The 20,750-nt window shown below is 38.2% G+C and overlaps 1 protein-coding gene across 2 annotated transcripts in view; it reads right to left on the bottom strand.

Annotated features, from left to right (window-relative positions):
• Positions 1 to 20,035, bottom strand: part of RAB3GAP1 (RAB3 GTPase activating protein catalytic subunit 1) — a 131,362-nt gene extending 111,327 nt beyond the window's left edge. For both annotated transcript variants that reach the window (XM_079924969.1, XM_079924970.1), the window contains exons 1-3: positions 19,989 to 20,035; positions 19,831 to 19,886; positions 14,989 to 15,064 (exon numbers count right to left, since the gene is read on the bottom strand). In XM_079924969.1, the coding sequence (XP_079781095.1) occupies positions 14,989 to 15,064; positions 19,831 to 19,886; positions 19,989 to 20,006 (150 nt within the window). In that variant the 5' untranslated portion in view covers positions 20,007 to 20,035. The remainder of the gene's footprint in view (positions 1 to 14,988; positions 15,065 to 19,830; positions 19,887 to 19,988) is intronic.
• Positions 20,036 to 20,750: the final 715 nt, after the last annotated feature.

Here is a 20,750-nt window from a genome sequence, read left to right as displayed (position 1 = left end):
GTTCCCTGACCAGGGATCGAACCCATGCCCCCTGCCTTGCAAGCGTGGAATCCTAACCACTGGACTGCCAGGGAAGTCCCAACCATAACTTGCTTAAGCAACTGAGTTCAGAGATCTAATTTGGGATTAACTGCTTGAACACCTACAAGTCATTAGTTGTACACATTATGGAGGGAGGAACAGAAAGAATACAGCCCTCCATTGGTGTCCGCAGAGAACTGGTCTAAGGACGTCTTTCCCACAGCCCCCTAGGATACCAAAATCATCAGATACTCAAGTCCCTTACATAAAATAGTGTAATATTTGCACAGAAACTATGCACATCCTCTTGTGTACTTTAAATCACCTCTAGATTACTTATAATAACTAATACAATGTAGATGCTATATAAATAGTTGTAAATACTATGTAAATAGTTGCCAGTGCCACAAATTCAAGTTTTGCTTTTTGGAACTTTCTGGAACTTTTTTTTTGTTACAATATTTTTGATCCTCAGTTGAATCTGCAGATGTGGAACCCACACATACGGAGGGTTGACTATACTGATAGCTGAGGAATAGATAAAATGACTATGGAGTAAAGAATTAAAGTATTTAACAATCTGGAGGTGAGGGAGGGTAGAGAGGTGGTTGGTTTTTTTTTTTTTGCGGTACGCGGGCCTCTCACTATCGTGGCCTCTCCCGTTACGGAGCACAGGCTCCAGACGCGCAGGCTCAGTAGCCATGGCTCACGGGCCTAGCCGTTCCGCGGCATGTGGGATCTTCCCGGACCGGGGCACGAACCCGTGTCCCCTGCATCGGCAGGCGGACTCTCAACCACTGCGCCACGAGGGAAGCCGAGAGGTTGTTTTAATCAACAGGAAGCAGAATAACAATTCCTGATCCATAGTAGAAACTCTATAAATGAATGAATGAAAAGTGAATAAAACAATAAATAAACAAAAGGAAGTAGCTGAAGAGACTTACTACATGGCTCCAGTAATAGGGAGAGAATTTTAATATTTTGGGCACTGCCCTGAAAACATAATTTAAACATTTCCTCCTCACTATAGAAAAATACAGTCAAAATTCTCAACAGCCATATTTACAACCAAATTTTTAGAAAATGACTCACCCATTAGACTTCCCAATTGCAGTATATATAAAATTCATTAGGAGGAAAAAATCAAATTACTAAATCAAAATCAAAGAAAAAAGGAGAAAAATTACTAAGTCAAAGGAGGAAAAAAATTAAAAAATAAAATCAAAATATAAAGAAAAGGGCTACCTACAAAATTAAATGCAGACAAATTCAACTAAATACTAACTTACTTTAAAATACACCAGGGACTTCCCTGGTGGCGCAGTGATTAAGAATCCGCCTGCCAATGCAGGGGATGTGGGTTCGAGCCCTGATCCAGGAAGATCCTACATGCCATGGAGCAACTACTGAACCTGCACTCTAGCGCCCTCAAGCCACAACTACTGAGCCCACGTGCCACAACTACTGAAGCCCACACGCACAGAGCCACCACATGCTAAGCCATCACAACAAGAAGCGGATTCCTAACCACTGTACCACCTGGGAAGCCCCCAAAAAATCTTTTAAAATATACGAAGAAGATAAAAACTATGAAATAATAGAACTAAAAATGTCTGAAGAGACGTCTCATCTATCTCTGATGAAACCTGAACCTTTACCTGAACCTTTTCAGCCAAAATACATTACGTAGTTTTATTTTTTCCCAGCTAGGTGCTAAGTTTTTAACTTCTAGGAGCTCTAAGGAAGCAAATGATACTTTTTATAGCAAATAAGTGTTAAGTAATTCTATTAGTTTATATTCTATTCTACTTAAGCAAATATCATTTTAAAGCTTCTGGTGAATACTTTTAAGAGAGGCAACCTCAGCAGCAGCAAAAACTAATTGAGATGGCCCAATGCCACAAAGGAAATAAGCAGTAAAACCAGAATTCCTGAGAGGAAAGGACTGGGAGTGTGCGATTAGCACATGTAAACTATTATACATAGGAAGGATAAACAACAAGGTCCTACTGTATAGCACAGGGAACTATATTCGATATCCTGTGATAAACCATAATGGAAAAGAATATGAAAAAAGGAATGTCTGTATGTGTGTGAGTCACTCTGCTGTACAGCAGAGATTGCCACAACATTGTACATCAACTATACTCAATAAAAAAAATTTTAATTTAGAAATCTATCACCAGAAAACTACTAGAACTCATTAATGAATGCAGTAAAGTTGCAGGATACAAAATCAGTATACAGAAATCTGTTGCATTTCTACACACAAACAACGAACTATCAGTAAAAGAAATTAAGGAAACAATCCCATTTACCATCACATCAAAAAGAACAAAATACTTAAGAATAAACTTATCTAAGGAAGTAAAAGACCCACACTCAGAAAACTGTAAGACCCTGATGAAAGAAATTAAAGATGACACAAACAGATGGAGAGATATATCGTGTTCATGGATTGGAAGAATTAACATTGTTAAAATGACCATACTACTCAAGACAATCTACAGATTCAGTGCAATCTCTATCAAAATACCAAAGGCATGGTCTTCCCTGATGGCGCAGTGGTTGAGAGTCCGCCTGCCGATGCAGGGGACGCGGGTTCGTGCCCCGGTCCAGGAAGATCCCACATGCCGCGGAGCAGCTAAGCCCGTGAGCCATGGCCGCTGAGCCTGCGCGTCCGGAGCCTGTGCTCCGCAACAGAAGAGGCCACAACAGTGAGAGGCCCACGTACCACAAAAAAAAAAAAAAAAAAACCAAAGGCATTTTTCACAGAACTAGAATTTTTTTTTTTTTTTGGTCTGTGCCACACAGCATGCAGGATCTTAGTTCCCCAACCAGGGATTGAACCCTTGTCCCCCATAGTGAAAGCAGAGTCCTAACCACTGGATCACCAGGGAATTCCAAACTAGAGCCAATGATTTTAAAGTTTCTTGGGAAACTCAAAAGACCCCAAATAGTGAAAATAATCCTAAGAAAGAAGAACAGAATTGGAGGAATCATGCTCCCTGACTTCAGACTATACTACAAAGCTACAGTAATCAAAACAGCATGGGGAATTCCCTGGAGGTCCAGTGGTCAGGGCTCCACGCTTTCACTGCCAAGTGCCCAGGTTCAATTCCTGGTCAGGGAACTAAGATCCCGCAAGTCGTGCAGCATGGCCAAACAAACAAAGTAAGATACTGGCACAAAAACACACATAAATCAGTGTAACAGAATGGAGAGCCCAGAAATAAACCCACACACTTAGAGTCAATTAATCTATGACAAAGGAGGCAAGAATATACATTGAAGAAAAGACAGCCTTCGATAAGTGGTTCTGGGAAAGCTGGACAGCTACGTGTAAAAGAATGAAATTAGAACATTCTCTAACACCATATACAAAAATAAACTTAAAATGGATTAAAGACCTAAACGTAAGACCAGAAACCATAAAACTCCTAGAAGAAAACATAGGCAGAACACTCTGGCATAAGCTGTAGCAATTTTTTTTTCTTTGAATCTTTCTCCTAAAGCAAAGGAAATAAAAGCCAAAATAAACAAATGGTACCCAATTAGACTTAAAAGCTTTCGCACAGCAAAGGAAACCACCAACAAAACAAAGAGACTACCTATTGAATGGGAGAAAATATTTTCAAATGGTATGACTGATAAGAAGTTAATTCCCAAAATATACAAATGGCTCACACAACTCAATATCAAAAAAACAACTCAATATGAATGAAAAAATTGGCAGAAGACCTGAATAGACATTTTTCCGAAGAAGATATACAGATGGCCAACAGGCACATGAAAACATTGTTAATCATCAGAGAAATGCAAATTAAAACCACAATGAGATATCACCTTACACCTTTCAGAATGGCTATCATCAAAAAGACCACAAATAGGGCTTCTCTGGTGGCGAGGTGGTTGAGAGTCCGCCTGCCGATGCAGGGGACGCGGGTTCGTGCCCCGGTCCAGGAAGATTCCACATGCCGCGGAGCGGCTGGGCCCGTGAGCCATGGCCGCTGAGCCTGCGCATCCGGAGCCTGTGCTCCGCGGTAGGAGAGGCCACAACAGTGAGAGGCCCGAGTACCACAAAAAAAAAAAAAGAAAAGAAAAAAAAAGACCACAAATAACAAATGTTGGTGAACATGTGGAGAAAAGGAATCCCTCATACACTGTTATTGGGAATGTAAGTTGGTGCAGCCACTGTGGAAAACAGTACAGAGGTTTCCTCAAAAAACTAAAAACAGAACTACCATATGACACAGCAATTCCATTCCTGGGTATATATCTGAAAAAAACAAAAACCCTAATTCGAAAATATACATGGACCCCAATGTTCATAGCAGCATTATTTACAATTGCCAAGATATAGAAACAACCTAAGTGTCCATCAACTGATGAATGGATAAAGATATGTTATCTATATATCTATCTATCTATATATATATACATGGACTATTACTCAGCCATAAAAGAGAACAAAATTTTGCAATTTGCAGCAATATGGATGGACTTGGAGGGCATTACGCTAAGTGAAACAAGTCAGGGAAAAGCAAATACTGTATGATATCATTTACATGTAGAATCTAAAAACTACAGCCAACTAGTGAATATAACAAAAACAAAAGCAGACTCACAGATCCAGAGAACAAACTAGTGGTTATGGGGTGGGAGGGGTGGCACTATAGGGGTGGAGTGGGAGGTAACAGCTATGTCTGTAAGACAGGCTCAAGGATGTATTGTACAACACAGAGAACATAGCCAATATTTTGTAATAACTGTAAATGGAAAATAATCTTTAAAAATGGCATAAAAATTTTTAAATAGCAAAAAGGAAAAAAGATGTGATATATAGATACATATATACACACACACACAATGGAATATTACTCAGCCATAAAACAAGAATGAAATTTTGCAATTTGCAACAACATGGATAGACCTGGAGGGTCTTATGCTTAGGGAAGTAAGTCAGAGAAAGGCAAATACTGTAATCACTTATATGTGGAGTCTAAAGAATAAAACAAACAAATGGATGTAACAAAACAGAAATAAAATCAGAGATATAAAGAACAAACTAGTGGCTACCAGTGGAGAGAGGGAAGGGGGAGAAAATCAAGAGGTACAAACTATTATGTATAAAATAAATAAGCTACAAGGATACATTGTACAGCACAGGGAGTATAACCAATATTTTATAATAACTATAAATGGAGCATAACCCTTAAAAACTGTGAATCACTGCTGTACACCTGTAATTTATATAATATTGTACATCAAGTATACCTCAATAAAAATAAGTTAAGAAGGGGCTTCCCTTGTGGCGCAGTGGTTGAGAGTCCGCCTGCCGATGCAGGGGACACGGGTTCATGCCCCGGTCTGGGAAGATCTCACATGCCACGGAGCGGCTGGGCCTGTGAGCCATGGCCGCTGAGCCTGCGCGTCCAGAGCCTGTGCTCCGCAGCAGGAGAGGCCGTAGCAGTGAGAGGCCCGCGTACCGCGCCAAAAAAAAAAAAAAAAAAAAAAGAAACAAACTAGAATTCTAATACAAGCCATATGATTGTAGGGCCCATACTCTTTTTTTTTTGGACCACTTCATTTATTTATGTATTTTTTGGCTGCACTGCTCTGCATGCAAGATCCTAGTTCCTTGACAAGGGATCGAACCCGTGCCCCCTGCAGTGGAAGCGTGGAGTCCTAACCATTGTACTGCCAGGGAATCCCCTAGGGCCCGTACTCTTCATCGCTATGCTATGCTGTCTCTTAAAGATATCGTCTGCCATTTATTACAATAAAATTTTTAATACAATAACAGCAAAGAACTCCAAAAACTTCCAATTTGAAAGCAGAGGAAATATAAAATATTTTTCCTTCTGTATAATATCCAGAAAAGTTACAGACATGATTACTATTTAAAGGAAAAAGACTATAAACATTAATTTAAATAATCCTATTCCTAAAAATGTTACAGGCAACTCAATGTTGCTTTCATTTTGATTTACTTCATTTCAGAAACACCATATTCTCATCACTGACTGATCCTCAACTGTCTAGTCTCCCAAAACTTTAGCGTTTAAAAAATCTCCACTCCCCCCAATCTAATGATCCATGTGACACTTCGGTGTTTGGAGAGAAGGCAAATAAAGAAATATAAATTGTTTATAATGGTGGTATCAGTCACAAGTCTGACCTATTGTTACTGTAGTTTGGGAAGTTTCTCAACAAGAGCAAAACTATAATTAAAATTTATTTTACATTTGCCTTATGAAATTTAAGTACTGAAATAAATGTCATTCCAGTCTCTTGGGTGGGTATGAAAAATCTCAACACATTTCAATACTATTAAAGTCATTCTTCTTTTATTAATATTCTAAAGTTAATAATCTTTCTTCCATAAGAAAGAATTTTTCTTCCGTAATAATCTTTCTTCCATCTTTCTTCTTATCTTTCAGTGAGATAAGAGTCAGTCACTGACTGGGACTTCCCTGGTGCTCCAGTGGGTAAGATGCCTCACTCCCGATGCAGAGGGCCCAGGCTGGATCCCTGGTCGGGAACTAGATCCCCCACGCATGCCGCAACTAACAGTTCTCATGCTGCAATTAAGAAGCCCGCGTGCCGCAAACTAAAGATCCCACATGCCGCAATGAAGATTCCAGTGCAGCCAAAATAAGTAAAAAAAAAAAAAAAAGAGCATAAACAGTTCTATTCTCAGATCATGCCATACCTAAACTTAACATCTCATGAAAAGTACTTCAAATTTTTGCTAGATACATAGAATCACGAAATTACAAGACTAAAAAGAATTTAAAAGGTCATTTCTTTAATTTCCTTGTCTTCAAGCAGGATCATATTCATACCACCAAGATTTTTATCTATTTTATTAAGCCCAAGAAACTAAAATTCCAAAATCTGCCTTAGAAACCTATTCTAATACTTCCTTATGTAATTTTACATTTTCTTAAATCTCTGAAGCCAAAAAGAGCAGAGTAAAATAGAAATGTGGGTCTTTGAAGGCAAGCGTGACCTACTATCCTGCTTAAACCAACTTCTGACAACATGGCTTTGGGGAAATTACTACAAGCACCCACGCCTCATTTCTTGTCCATAAAATACGGTAATAGTTCATCACCAAAATTTGTCTAAGGATTAACAGGCGGAGTCACAATTATGTTGCATAGTACCATAGCTAATAGTCAATAACTGCCACTTCCTCCTCTTTTTTTTTTTTTTTTAATCTTTGGTTGTGATGGGTCTTCATTGCTGCACGTGGGCGTTCTCTAGTTGCAGCAAGCGGGGGCTACTCTTCAATGGCGGTGCGCAGGCTTCTTGTTACGGTGGCTTCTCTCGTTGCAGAGCACAGTCTCTAGGTACACAGGTTTCAGTAGTTGCAGCATACAGGCTCAGTTGTTGCGGCAAGCGGGCCCTAGAGCACATGGGCTTCAGTAGTTGCGGTGCATGGGCTCAGTTGTTGCGGCAAGCAGGCCCTAGAGCACGTGGGCTTCAGTAGTTGCGGTGCATGGGCTCAGTAGCTGCGGCACATGGGCCCTAGTGCACATGGGCTTCAGTAGTTGCGGCACATGGGCTCAGTAGTTGCGGTGCATGGGTTCTAGAGCGCAGGCTCAGTAGTTGTGGCGCACGGGCTTAGGTGCTCCATGGCATGTGGGATCTTCCCGGACCAGGGATCAAACCCGTGTCCCCTGCACTGGCAGGCGGATTCTTAACCACTGCGCCACAAGGGAAGTCCCTCCTTGCCTGGTTGGACAGATTAACCCTCCTTTAGATAAAAATTATAAAATCTGTTTTAAAAAAAAAACATTTTTTCAAGGCTCTGGAGAGTGACCAAATGGAGACAGAAACTTGAGAGTTTATCCATGAAAAAATGAAACTGCATCCAATGAGATCTGCATTTTGTAACTTCTCGTCTAAGACAGCAGTCTCAAATTTTTCTGCCTCAGGATTCCTTTACTTTCTTAAAAGTACTGAGTACCCCATGTAAGAAATTAAAAAGGGAAAAAAATTTAATTTTTAAATTCACTTAGGGCTTCCGTGGTGGCACAGTGGTTGAGACTTCGCCTGCTGATGCAGGGGACACGGGTTTCTGCCCCGGTCCGGGAAGATCCCACATGCCGCGGAGCAGCTGGGCCCGTGAGCCACAGCCGCTGAGCCTGTGCGTCCGGAGCCTGTGCTCTGCAACGGGAGAGGCCACAACAGTAAGAGGCCCGAGTACCGAAAAAAAAAAAAAAAAAAAAAATTCATTTAAAATGACAATGAACTTATTACCTATTAAAATAAAATTTTAATATTTTCCAGAACAAAAAAATACTAACAAGAAGAGCGGTAGAGTTTTACATTTTGTAAATCTCTTTATTATATAGTTTTTAAAAGACAACTGGATTCTCATATCTGCATCTTCATTCACTCTTTGTAATCCATTGTTCTTCCTGAAGCATATAAAGAAAAAAAGGCATCACATACACAATATAGTTGGAAAAGGCAAGACCTTGTCAACCTTGAAAGGCTTTCAGGGTCCAAAAGAGGTCCTCAGATCACACCATGAGAATTTCTGACCTAATGGCAGTCTAATCTGTGCACAACTAGGGGGTAAGCCCCAAAATTTGCATATAAACTCTGCCCCAAATCTTGGTTAACTGCTAAACCATGCATGTGCTGTAGAGACTCCAGGGTACAGTGACAAAGAAGGAACTTAAAAGAAAAGATTTCAGCTGTTGTCACCACTGAAAAGAGAATGGAATTTTAATCCAATTAAGCAAACTGCTTGCTAGAACAAAAAAATACTCTTCAGAGAACACAACAGAATCTAGTCCCTAAATTTCATTCAAAATACAAGCGTAAAATTAAGAAATTACTATCCAGTATACACACAGAAAAAACACAAAACAAATAAAAAACCAAGAAAATGTGACGTATACGCAAGGGAATACAGTAAACAAAATCCAACCTCAAGATGTAGATGTTGCAATTGGAGGACTAAAGGAAAATATTTTCAAACAACTTTAGAGATAAGCAATCACAGATAATTGGAAATTATAAAAGGAACCAAATACAAATTCTATACTAAAAACTACAATAATTAAATTGTAAGATACATTAAGTGGGTTTAACAGCAAACTGGAGACAACAGAAGATAAATCCTGAGAAATTATCTGAGAGAAAAAAGACTGAGGAGAGCAGAGCCTCAGAGACCTGTGGAACAGTATCAAGAAGTCAAATATAACTTAAATCACAGAAAAAAAGAATAGGCCAGAAATCTATTTTTAAAATAATGGCCAAAACTTCCCCAGTTTGGTGAAAAACAAAAAATTTACCTATTCAGTATTAATAAAACTAAACAGGAAAAATACAAACAAAATAAACCTATGCACATTCATAGTTAAGACGGCTTAAAAAGATACAGAAAAAAAAATCTTGAACGTAGCCTGAGGAAAAAAAACACCTAGCTAGAACAAAAATATAAATGCCATCTAACTTCTCAGCAGAAATTATAGAGAACAGAAGACAATGGAACTGTATCTTTAAAGAACTGGAGGGGAAACTTTTCAGCCAGAATTCTTCAGCAAAACTACTCTTCAAAAATCAAGTAAAATAAAGATACTTTTAGATAAAGAAAAACAGTATTTTTAGCCAGCCAACAGTATGGCAATTCTTCAAAAAATTAAAAATAGAATTAGCATATGATACAAATATTCCACTTCTGGGTACATATCTAAAAGAACTGAACGGGACTCAAACAGATATTTACACACCCATGCTCACAGCAGCATTATTCACAAAAGCCAGAAAGTGGAAATAACCCAAGTGTCCATTGATAGATGAATGGATAAGCAAAATGTGGTACATATACATCCAATGGAATATTATTCCAACTTAAAAAGGAATGAAATTCTGACACATTCTACCACATGGATGAACCTTGAAGACATTAAGTATGCTAGGTGAAACAAACCAGATACAAAAGGACAAATACTGTATGATCCCACCTATATGAAGGATGTAAATTAGTGAATTCATGGAAACAGAAGTAGAACAGTGGTTACCAGGGGCTTCGGGTTGGTGGGGAGGGGAGTTTCAGTTTGGGTTGATGAAAACTTCAACAATGTAACGCCACTGAATTTTACACTTAAAAATGGTTAAAGTGGTAAACCATAAGTACAAATCGTCCTTGATTTATGATGGTGTTATTATGGCCCAATAAACTCATAACAGGTTAGAAATATCGTTACGTCAACATAATACACCTAATCTATCATATATTATAGCTTAGCCTAGCCTACCTTAAACATGCTCAGAACACTTAACATTAGCCTAGTTAGACAAAAATCATCTAACACAAAGCCTATTTTGTAATGAAATGTTGACTACCTCGTGTAATTTATTGAGTACTCAAAGTGAAAAACAGAATGGTTACACGGGTACAGAACGGTTTTAAGTGTATCAGTTGCTTACCCTCGTGATTGAATGGTTTACTGGGAGCTGCAGCTTGCTGCCCAGCATCACAAGGGAGTACTGTACCACACAGGCTAGCCTGGGAAAAGATCAAAATTCAAAGTACAATTTCCACTGAGTGTTTCACTTTTGTACCATACCCATCGAAAAATCCTAAGTCAGACCACCATAAGGTGGAGACCATCTGTATATATTTTACCACAATAAAAAAAAAATTAATCAACATACTTAACCATATTCAGAGAATAAAAGGGAAAAACCAGGGGCTTCCCTGGTGGCACAGTGGTTGAGAGTCTGCCTGCCGATGCAGGGGACACAGGTTCGTGCCCCGGTCCGGGAAGATCCCACATGCCGCGGAGCGGCTGGGCCCGTGAGCCATGGCCGCTGAGCCTGCGCTCCGCAACGGGGAGAGGCCACAACAGTGAGAGGCCCGCGTACCACAAAAAAAAAAAAAAAAAAGAAAGAAAAAAAGAAAAACCATGTGATTGTTTTAATAGGTACAGAATAAGATTTGAATAAATTATACCCATGATTTCAAAAAAACCTCTCAGCTAATTAAGAACAGAATTTCCCCTGTGTTATATGAAAAATCTACAATTCTGAGTATTGAAATGCTGGACATTTCCCCCCTAAAATTGGGAAGGAGACAAGGATGTCTACTCTCAACAATTCCATTCAAAATTTTATTAAAGGTCCCAGTTGGTGCAATTAAAAATAAGAAATGCAAGGTACAAAAATTGAAAAAGAAGTAAAACTGTCCCTATTTGCAAACAAAATGACTATGCATGTAGAAGATGCAAAAGAATTAACAAAAAGATTATGAATCTTTACATTTAACCAGGTCTCAAGATACCAAATCAATATACAAAATTCATTGTATGTCTATGCACTAGCAACAAACAAATGAAAAAGAAAATTTAAAAACAATTCCATTTACAACTGCATCATATAACATATTAAGTAATAAATTTAACAAAAAAAATGCAAGACCTCATCAAAAACTATAAAACATTGCTGCGATAAAGATAACTTAATAAGTGAAGAGATGTCAAGCTTCAAGATTGTCAAAATGTTACTTCTCCTCAAAGTAATCTATAAATTCAACACAATCCCAATCATAGTCCCAGCATAATTATAATCCTTTTTATATAAACTGACAAGCTCATTCTGAAATTAATAATGAAAACAAAGGTCCTAGAATAGACAAAACAAGTTGGGAAAACAACAAAAGCTAGAGAATTTACATTAACTAAATTTGGGACTTACTCTAAAGCTATTCAGTGGTTCCCAGCTGGAGGCAATTTTGCACCTCAGGGGACATTTGGCAATGTCTAGATACATTTTTGGTTTTCACCATGGGTAGGATGCTACTGGGATCTAACAGGTAGAGGACAGGGATACTACTAAAATTCTATAATACGCGAGACAGCCCCACAACAACCTGGCCCAAAATTTCAATAGTGCCATAACTGGGAAACCCTAAACTACAGTAGTCAAGACAATGTGGTATTGACATCAGGATTTTCAAACAGATTAATGAAACAGAATACAGATTCCAGAAGATGACCCCCCTAGGTCAACTGTCCGACAAAGGCAACAAAGCAATTCAATGGAGAAAAAAAGTGTTTTCAACAAAAGGTTCTAGAACAAGATAGCCATAAGTAAAAAACTGGACTGTGATTCCCACCTCACACCATACATGTCATTAGTTCATGATGGGTCATATACCTAAATAAAAGCTAAAATGATAAATTCTAGAAGACAACATATCTTCACAACCTAGCAAAAGTACTATCTGTGAAAAGACTTAAAAGCAAAATATATAATAGAACTAAAAGATCTCTACAACTCAATAAAAACTCAACCCAATTTAAAATATGGACAAAAAACTTGAACAGTCATTTCACAAAAGACAACACACAAATGGCTAACAAGCACACGAAAAAAGTAGTCAATACCAATATTCATCACAGAAATACAAAAGTAAAACCAGAAAGAGAAATACAAATTAATTCCACAAACTACATGCCCATTAGGAGGACTAAAATTTACAAGGCTGAAAACAAACAACTGTTGGTGAAAATATGAAATGACCCAAACTCTCACATATTGCTAGTGGGTAGGTAAAATGTTACAAAAGATCTAGCAATTTCTCATAAAGTTAAGCATACACTTAGCCTATGACCCAGTAATTCTACTCCTAGGTATTTACCCAAGAGAAATAAAAACATACCTCTACAAAAGGCCTCATGTTAGAATGTTCTGCTTTATTCATAATAGCAAATATGTCTGTCAACAAGTGACACACTGTGGTATATTCATACAACAGACTACTACTCAGCAATAAAAATACTGATACCTGCAACAACCTAGAATAATCTCAAATACTATGTAAAACAAGCCAGCATAAAGAGCATGTACTGTATGATAGCATGTATATCCAATCACAGAGCAGGCAAAAGTAATCTATGGTTTAAAAGGAAAAGAACAGCAGATGCCTTGGAAGGGCAGGGGGCAGGGGGGGTTGCAGGGAGAAGACATGAGTGAGGAACATGGGAATCAAGTGGAAAGATTCACTATGGACATTTCTGGGATGACAGAAATGTCCAATCTCTTGAGTGAGGAATCTTACATGATATAAACATTTATCAAAATAAGCAGTTTTGTGCATTATGTAACTTTATTTAAAAAAAATCTAGTAGGGGTGGTGAGTAGATACTGGTAATATTGAAATAAGAAATAAAAGAATTGTTGAACCTGAGTGACACACACATGGGGGTTCCCTATACTATTTTTGAAATTTTCCATAATTAAAGGTATTTAAAAAATAATTTCTCTTAATTCTCCCTCAGTGGAGGAAGAGAATTGGTAATCACTGTCCATGACATAAACTACAATCTCTTACTAAGGTATGCTCTAAATTTTCTTTTTTATGCTGAATATATACAGCATATATATACTCCTTTACACTTTCTTTAATCTTATTCATCATAGTTACAGCTCACCTTGAAATGTGTTCATATTTTCCATATTTGATTTATTTACTACTACCTGTAGGGAGAAAACACTCCTTTTGCCCCTACTACCTGATAGCAATATGCTACCTACTTTGAATACATTACCCAACTTAAATCCCAAAGTTGAATTTAGCATCTAGAATTTTAATCTTATTTACTTATTAATTACCTCTCTCTCATGAAAATTCATGTGCAATGGCAAACAAGGATCTTATCCTATTCACTACTTCTTCAGACATGGCACATAAAGGATACCCAGTGAATACGTGTAAATCAAAGCATTAAGGAATATAATATCAGAGCTCACAAATACACAGTTTAGCTCTCTTTTTGACAGTACAAATCACTTCCCACTCCAGTTATATCCAGCTTGTTTTGCCTTTTATTGGCTTTTATATCAACTGCTATGTCTTTGTTTCAAGTGGAATAGAATATCTGTGTTTCAGAACGTCACATTTCCTCTATCCAAAAATACAATCATAAAATATTTAAACACAGTTGATTTAATGTATATATATTACACTATATTAAATGATGTGATTTCTTTTTCTGCTCTTATTCATATGGATAAAGAAAAAAATCATAATATTTTGAGAGTCTCAAATTCTGCTAACATCACAATTAAAGCTGAAAAACCCTAGCAAATATTGAGAATTGAGAGTTCCTTACATAGGGATAAAATGCAGTTAAGAATAGATTTATTTTTCTTTTTTTTTTTTAAGAATAGATTTTTAACAAAAACAATGATCAAATTTACTTGAAAAGCATTTACCTAACAAAGAGAGCATCTATGTAAGCTTAAAATCAAATTGTTAGTTCCCTTCAGTGAAATACAGGAAATCTAGGTTTGTTCTCAGAGTATGTGTTTCAGTAAACATTTGGAGCATGGTTTATGAGCAAAACTATCAATATCTTAAACTAGGATTAGTTTCACCTCAATTTTGAATTTTTTTTTCATTCTTGTTTTTCATTCTCAAATATCCTCAAAACATCCATAAAGTTAAAAAAAGAAGAGGGGAAGGACAAACATTATTAGTGGTATCATAAAAAACAAAAACTGAGTAAAATAACTACTAATGACATCAAGTTAGTTTTTGAAACCAAGATTTTTCCTCATTAGTTACGCAAAATACTACCCAAGAAGTTGGTAGTTGCAATTTTTCTCTGACCAAAAAAATCTGAAAAACTATTTTTGAACATTCTAAGGGAGAAAGCAAGAGAGAAGTAAACATCAGGAGAAACAGAAATAAAATCACTCACAAAGAATGACATTACACATACAAAATTTTATTATTTAAAAAACAGGTCACAAGTATCTTACAAATATTGTTCACCATAGATTCCAATCCAAGTTCTTCCAGATGCCATTCTATGTTCATAGATTATATATAACTTGAAAAGCATTTACTTTAAATGTACCAAATGCAGCAAAAGACTTAAAAATAGAAGTTTTAAAGCAAATCCTCATTTAGAGACACCAGCAAATAGATCTGACCTTTTCAAGTGGCTTTCCCAAAGAGTTTCCAATCAGTTTCCAGTCATTCAAGACTTCTTCAATTTTGGAAATAAACCTAGGAAAGAGGAAAAAACTTTCTAAATATGTAACCACATTTTTTCCTATTGTTATATAATTCCTTTAAAAGTTTTTTTTTAATATTTTAACACTTTCAACAAAGAAGGCTCAGTAAGTTCAGTATTGTTAGCCTAATTTATGGATGTGAAATGAAAATGAAAATAATCTTTAGCCCAAGAATTCTTAGATTGAGGGACTTCCCTGGTGGCCCAGTGGTTAAGAATCTGCCGGCCAATGCAGGGGTCACGGGTTCGATCCCTTTTCCAGTAAGATCCCACATGCCGCGGAGTAACTAAGCCCATGTGCCACAACTACTGAGGCTGCACTCTACAGCCCGCGTGCCACAACTACTGAAGCCCGCGCACCTAGAGCCCGTGCTCTGCGACAAGAGAAGCCACCACACTGAGAAGCCTGTGCACTGCAAGGAAGAGTAGCCCCCGCTCTCCGCAACTAGAGAAAGCCCGTGTGCAGCAACAAACACCCAACGCCACCAAAAATAAATAAATTTTAAAAAATAATAAATTCCCTTGATAATACGTGGATTTAAAGTTTCTGCTAAAAAAAAGAATCAAAACAATGCAAAATTGTTTAGATTTCTTAGATTGATTTTTTTTTAAGTCTACTGCCAACCCAACAAAGCCTGTTCTGCCTTCTATAAAATATAAGAGTAAATCCCTCCATATTGAAATGAATATAATAAATTTGAGACAGGAAAACTGACAGACTAAAATGATACTAGTAAAGATAATTATGAAGCTAATGATTTCTTCACTACCCTCCAAATAACTAATCTATTTAAATTAACTTTTCCTTTAAAGATACTTATGAATTCCCTGATTTGCCTCCCCCTCCCCCAAAAAATATTATTTGGGAACTTTCCCATTAAAACAAAACAAGTTTTAAGGGACAGCTGGCAAGAAACTGAAAGTAGATTTGTCAGCTTTAAGGAATAATCAACAGATTTTTAAACTATTCACTGTCTGATCTTTAATTCTAATGATCAAGCAGAACTATTAAAGAGAATGAACGCTGACTAGCAACATGCTCAATTTCAGCAAATGAACACCATCACATCTCAGTAGCAGTGTTCAATACATATTAAAGGACACTGTCAGAAGACCTGTTATTACTCTAATAAGCTGCCTTCTTACACTGTATATGTATGATGCAATCTAACAGCAACACGGCTCTCCTAAAACACTTACATAGTATTGCTAGAGTGCTAGAGTACTAGAGTTAATTCTAGTCAAAATATATTCAAAAGAAACAGGTTTTTCCTGTCAGTGACATTATAAATTATTTATTTACATTCTTGGTGTAACGGCAGTAATGAGAGTTTTTATGATTCAACTGAACCTTCTAATTACCTCCTCTTTAAAATTTAAAAAAAGATATTAATTAATACAATATTTTGAGGGGGTTAAAATGGCAATTATCAGTTTTTATGAAGAGTGCTCTAGAAATAAATAAACACGTTTGCAAAAAAAGAACTAAAAAATTTAAATGTAGGCATACGTGAGCAAAAATCTGTATGTGAAATACACATTATATTTATAAAGGTAAAAAACTGGAAACTGCCTTAAAGTCCAACTGCAGCAACCAGCTGTAAATTAATGGTACATCCATTCAAAGGACTAATATGCACCCATTAAAAATCATGTTTTGAAGCCCATTTGAGGAAATAAGAAAATGTCCATATGTTAGATTAAAAAATGGAAGCTATAGAAATAAATATTGGGACTTTCCCAGTGGCGCAGTGGTTAAGAATCTGCCTGCCAATGCAGGAGACACAGGTTCGAGCCCTGGTCCAGGAAGATCCCACGTGCTGCAGAGCAACTAAGCCCGTGTGCCACAACTACTGGGCCCACGTGCCACAACTACTGAAGCCTGCATGCCTGGAATCCATTGCCCGCAACAAAAGAAGCCACCGCACAGAGAAGCCCGCATGCCACGACAAAGAGTAGCCCCTGCTCGCCACAACTAGAGAAAGCCCACGCATAGCAACGAAGACCCAACGCAGCCAAAAATAAATAAATTTTAAAAAATGATTTTAGAAATAAATATTAATACAGTTTAACACAAAAAGTTTACAACACACAGATTACACGGAATTTTCTCAAAATATTAACCATAGCTATCTCCTGCTGGTAGGATTACAGGTGATTTTTCTTTCTTTTTTATTTTATAATGATGTATTATAATAAAAATAATTTAAAATAATACAGCTTTCACGGTAAAAGAAGGAACATCTTAAAATATTCATTGTATGAATCCTATCAGTACTAAAACAAACCAAAATAGGACTCTATCCTGTAAGTATTGATATTTGATTAGAAAAATGTAATAACTTTATCCCTGAAAGCTCTCCAGATCTCACCTGAAGAGTCACTTCCTCTTCTCATTCTGTATTAGGTTTTTTTGTTATATGCTCTTAAAAGACCAGGTTTCTTTCTCTTCTCAGTATTTCAATTGTAATTACAGGCTCTTGTACTATTATTTGATTCATATCTATCTATTCCATTAGTCTGTACGTTCAGCACGAGCAGAAACCATATGCTTTCACTGACCACCACATCCCTAATGCCCTGCACTGTGCCTGACACATGGGTACTATTTTTTCAATTGACAAGGGATAAAAAGAGTTATTGGCTTCTCTCAATAAACTGTCCATATGGCTCATAACATACTGACAAGAAATTTCATTCAAACATTAAACTCAAGGTTTAAAAGACTCCAAAGTCTTAACATTTTCCCACAAACTGTAAAACACTGGTTTTACTCTAGAAACAAGAGCTTAAAAGTCAAAACTCAAAGTTCCTACTTTGTGGTAGTTTTCAAAGCTGTGTTAACAATTACTTCCAAATAAGGAGCTAAAGGATTTAACAGTCCACTTCAGGATACTTTAAATATTTAGCTAGTGGAAAGTAATCATTTTTCCATTAAATACTCTTGTTTCCTCTTGTTTCCTCATCCCACTCTCCAAGATTCAAATTACATTTTCTAACTACCTTTAAGACATTAAGTTATTATTTCAAATTCAACAGGTCTAAAACTGGATTCTTCTCACTTTGCCACTTTCCTATCTTCATTCTCTCAGGCAAGAAACTGCATTTCCATGTTTTTTTTTTTTCTACTTGTACATTTCATCAAGCCTATCATCCAGTTCTTTGAAATGTCTAACAATCTTCCCTCCTAGCCTCTCTCTTCAGTCTCCAAATCAACAACCTAATCAAAGTAACTTCATTTTACCTCATCTCCTCAAACCACTCTCATATCACTTTGCCACTTTAAAATCAAGGGTCCCTCACTACTGCTCTTTAATGTTCTAAAGTATGGTCTCCTGACCAGCAGTAGCAGCAGCATCACCTGGGAGCTTGTTAGAAATGCAAATTTTTGAATCTCAGGCATATAGAATCATCAACTATGATTCTGACGCACACTGAAGTTTGAGAATCACTGGTCTTAAAGCACCAAATTTAGATTCCTTTACTTAGCTTTGGAAGCTATCTATAACCTGGTCCTATCCTCCTTAATAATCTTGTTTACTTCCCTTCAACAAACAGCCTTCACTCCAGTAAAGACATTTCATTAAATCCCAAAGGTTTTCACCTGTCTCTGTTCACGTCAGGGCCTTCTCGTATTTAACCAATTACTTTCCACTTTCCAGGCCCAGCACATTTCCTATCTTTTCTATGAAAATACCTCCAACAATTACATTCCACAGCAATAGCATCCTTAAAGTAATTTAACTATTTGCTGTTTTGTTTTTTTAACACATGGAAAAAGAGTTTTGTTTTGGCTTTGTTCTTCTCTGTTAGTATAGTTCTGAACACACAGTACTTGCTCAATAAAGCCTTGCCACTGTGCTTGTGTCTTACCGACTTTTTTTTGGGGGGGGGGCGGGGGAAGGGACAACAGGTCAAACAAGTAGCCCAGCAGGGATCTCTTCTATGCCGTTTAATGACATGACATTCACATCCAGATGGATTTCCTCTCCCAACCAGAAAGATTATAAAATGTTCCAACAAGCTAACTACTGACCTCAACACTCAGAAAACCTGAAGGGCCTCTGGGACATCAAACTGATAACACCTGGATCCAAGCTATCACTCCTCCCCAAACTTGGCCTTCAACTAATTCCAGCGATCCTACGGTTTCACGTAGCTGTTTCAACTGGGAGTTTAATGGCACCGGAAGCCTGGGCACATTACCCACTGAAATGGAACAACTCGAATCAAAGCGTTCCCAAGCCAGACGCGGACTATTTCAAAAGGTTATTCTAAAAGACAAGATGGAGCTGGTGGGAGTGGCAGACGGACAACCACCAGGACTCTGAAGAAAGGCCTCCTCCTGAAAAGGACGTACACGGCAAGATGAAAAAAGCACCTGCGAAGTTTATTGCTCACTATAACAAAATGACGTACACGGAAAGGAACGCAGGAACGGCAGCGGTAGCCTGGGAACTGTTTCTGCGGGCGGGCAGCAACGAGAGAACCAAAGGTCTAACGAGAGTGGCCGGAGAGCGGAGAAAACTAAACTCCTCCGGGGTTTGGCTGATGTGGGCGGGCCGGGGCTGGTCAGACGCGAGACGCAGAAGAGGCTTGCGGCCGACCACAGCAGCGAGGAGGCGGAGACCCGGACACCCACGGGTCTTACTTTTCCCGCAGAAGTGGCGTCTGGGTTGGGGGAGTCTATGCTGGGGGAGTAGCGGGGGGAGACGCCGGGTCCCAAAGTGCTGGTAACCAATGATAACGACTCACTCACCTTTCCCATTCCGAGGCAGTGGTGAAGTCCGTGATCTCAAATACCTCGGACTCGGGCTGTGGGAAGTGAAAGGAAAGAAAGAGATTGAGCTCCGGGGCGCTGACACGGAGGAGCAAACTTATACAGAGAGAGGAATACGGAGGGAGTAAACACCTCACCTCACTGTCGGCCGCCATCTTGAAGAGCGCCGAAGCGGGCGCTAGGGCTGCCGGGAAGAAGAGCCGGAGGGCGGGGGGCGGCGGCGGGGAGGAGAGCCGAGAGCTGGCGGAGGCGGGGAGGGGAAGGGCGGGGCCTCCGCGCAGCCCCGCCTTCGGAGTCCCGCTAGGAAAAATCTCAGGTTGAAATCATTTGATTTTTCTTTTTTAAAGTTTTTTGTTCCTGAGGAGGAAGAATTTACTCTGCCCTCAAGTCCCCGTTCTTTGGCTGATTTAATACAATTTAAAATTTTCCTGTAGAGCAATGAATTCAGGAAAGGAACAGAAGCAAAGAGGTAAGACAAGGCCCTAAACCCATGTGGGTACCAGTGTATTAAAAAACCTAAAACACATCGCTTGTGTTTCTGTTTTTCTTTCCACCTCTGTTGATTGATTGCAAGGCACTGAGCTAGATGCCATAATATCCACCCTCCCTTACCCCTACCCCTCAGAGAGTTTAGTTTGGGTAAGTCATCAAATAAAATCATTATGCTATTTATCTGGTTTCTGAGAAAAGCAACATGCTGTGCAATGAACACAACACTTTTTAAGTCACTGAGGAACAGAAGGAGTGCCAGCTAGCATTTAGTAATTATATCTCATACATTCTAAAATATTTACAGAGGAAATCATACCATGTCCAGGATTTGTTTCAAAATGAGGGGAGGGAGGAGTGGATAGAGCTAGAAATAAAACAAGATTAGCCATGAGTGGATTATTGTTTAA

The sequence above is a fragment of the Stenella coeruleoalba genome (genome assembly GCF_951394435.1).
Source record: "Stenella coeruleoalba genome assembly, chromosome: 6".
Classification (NCBI taxonomy): domain Eukaryota; kingdom Metazoa; phylum Chordata; class Mammalia; order Artiodactyla; family Delphinidae; genus Stenella; species Stenella coeruleoalba.
Note: the sequence above shows the minus strand (reverse complement) of the source record. Positions and strands in the feature narration are given on the sequence as shown.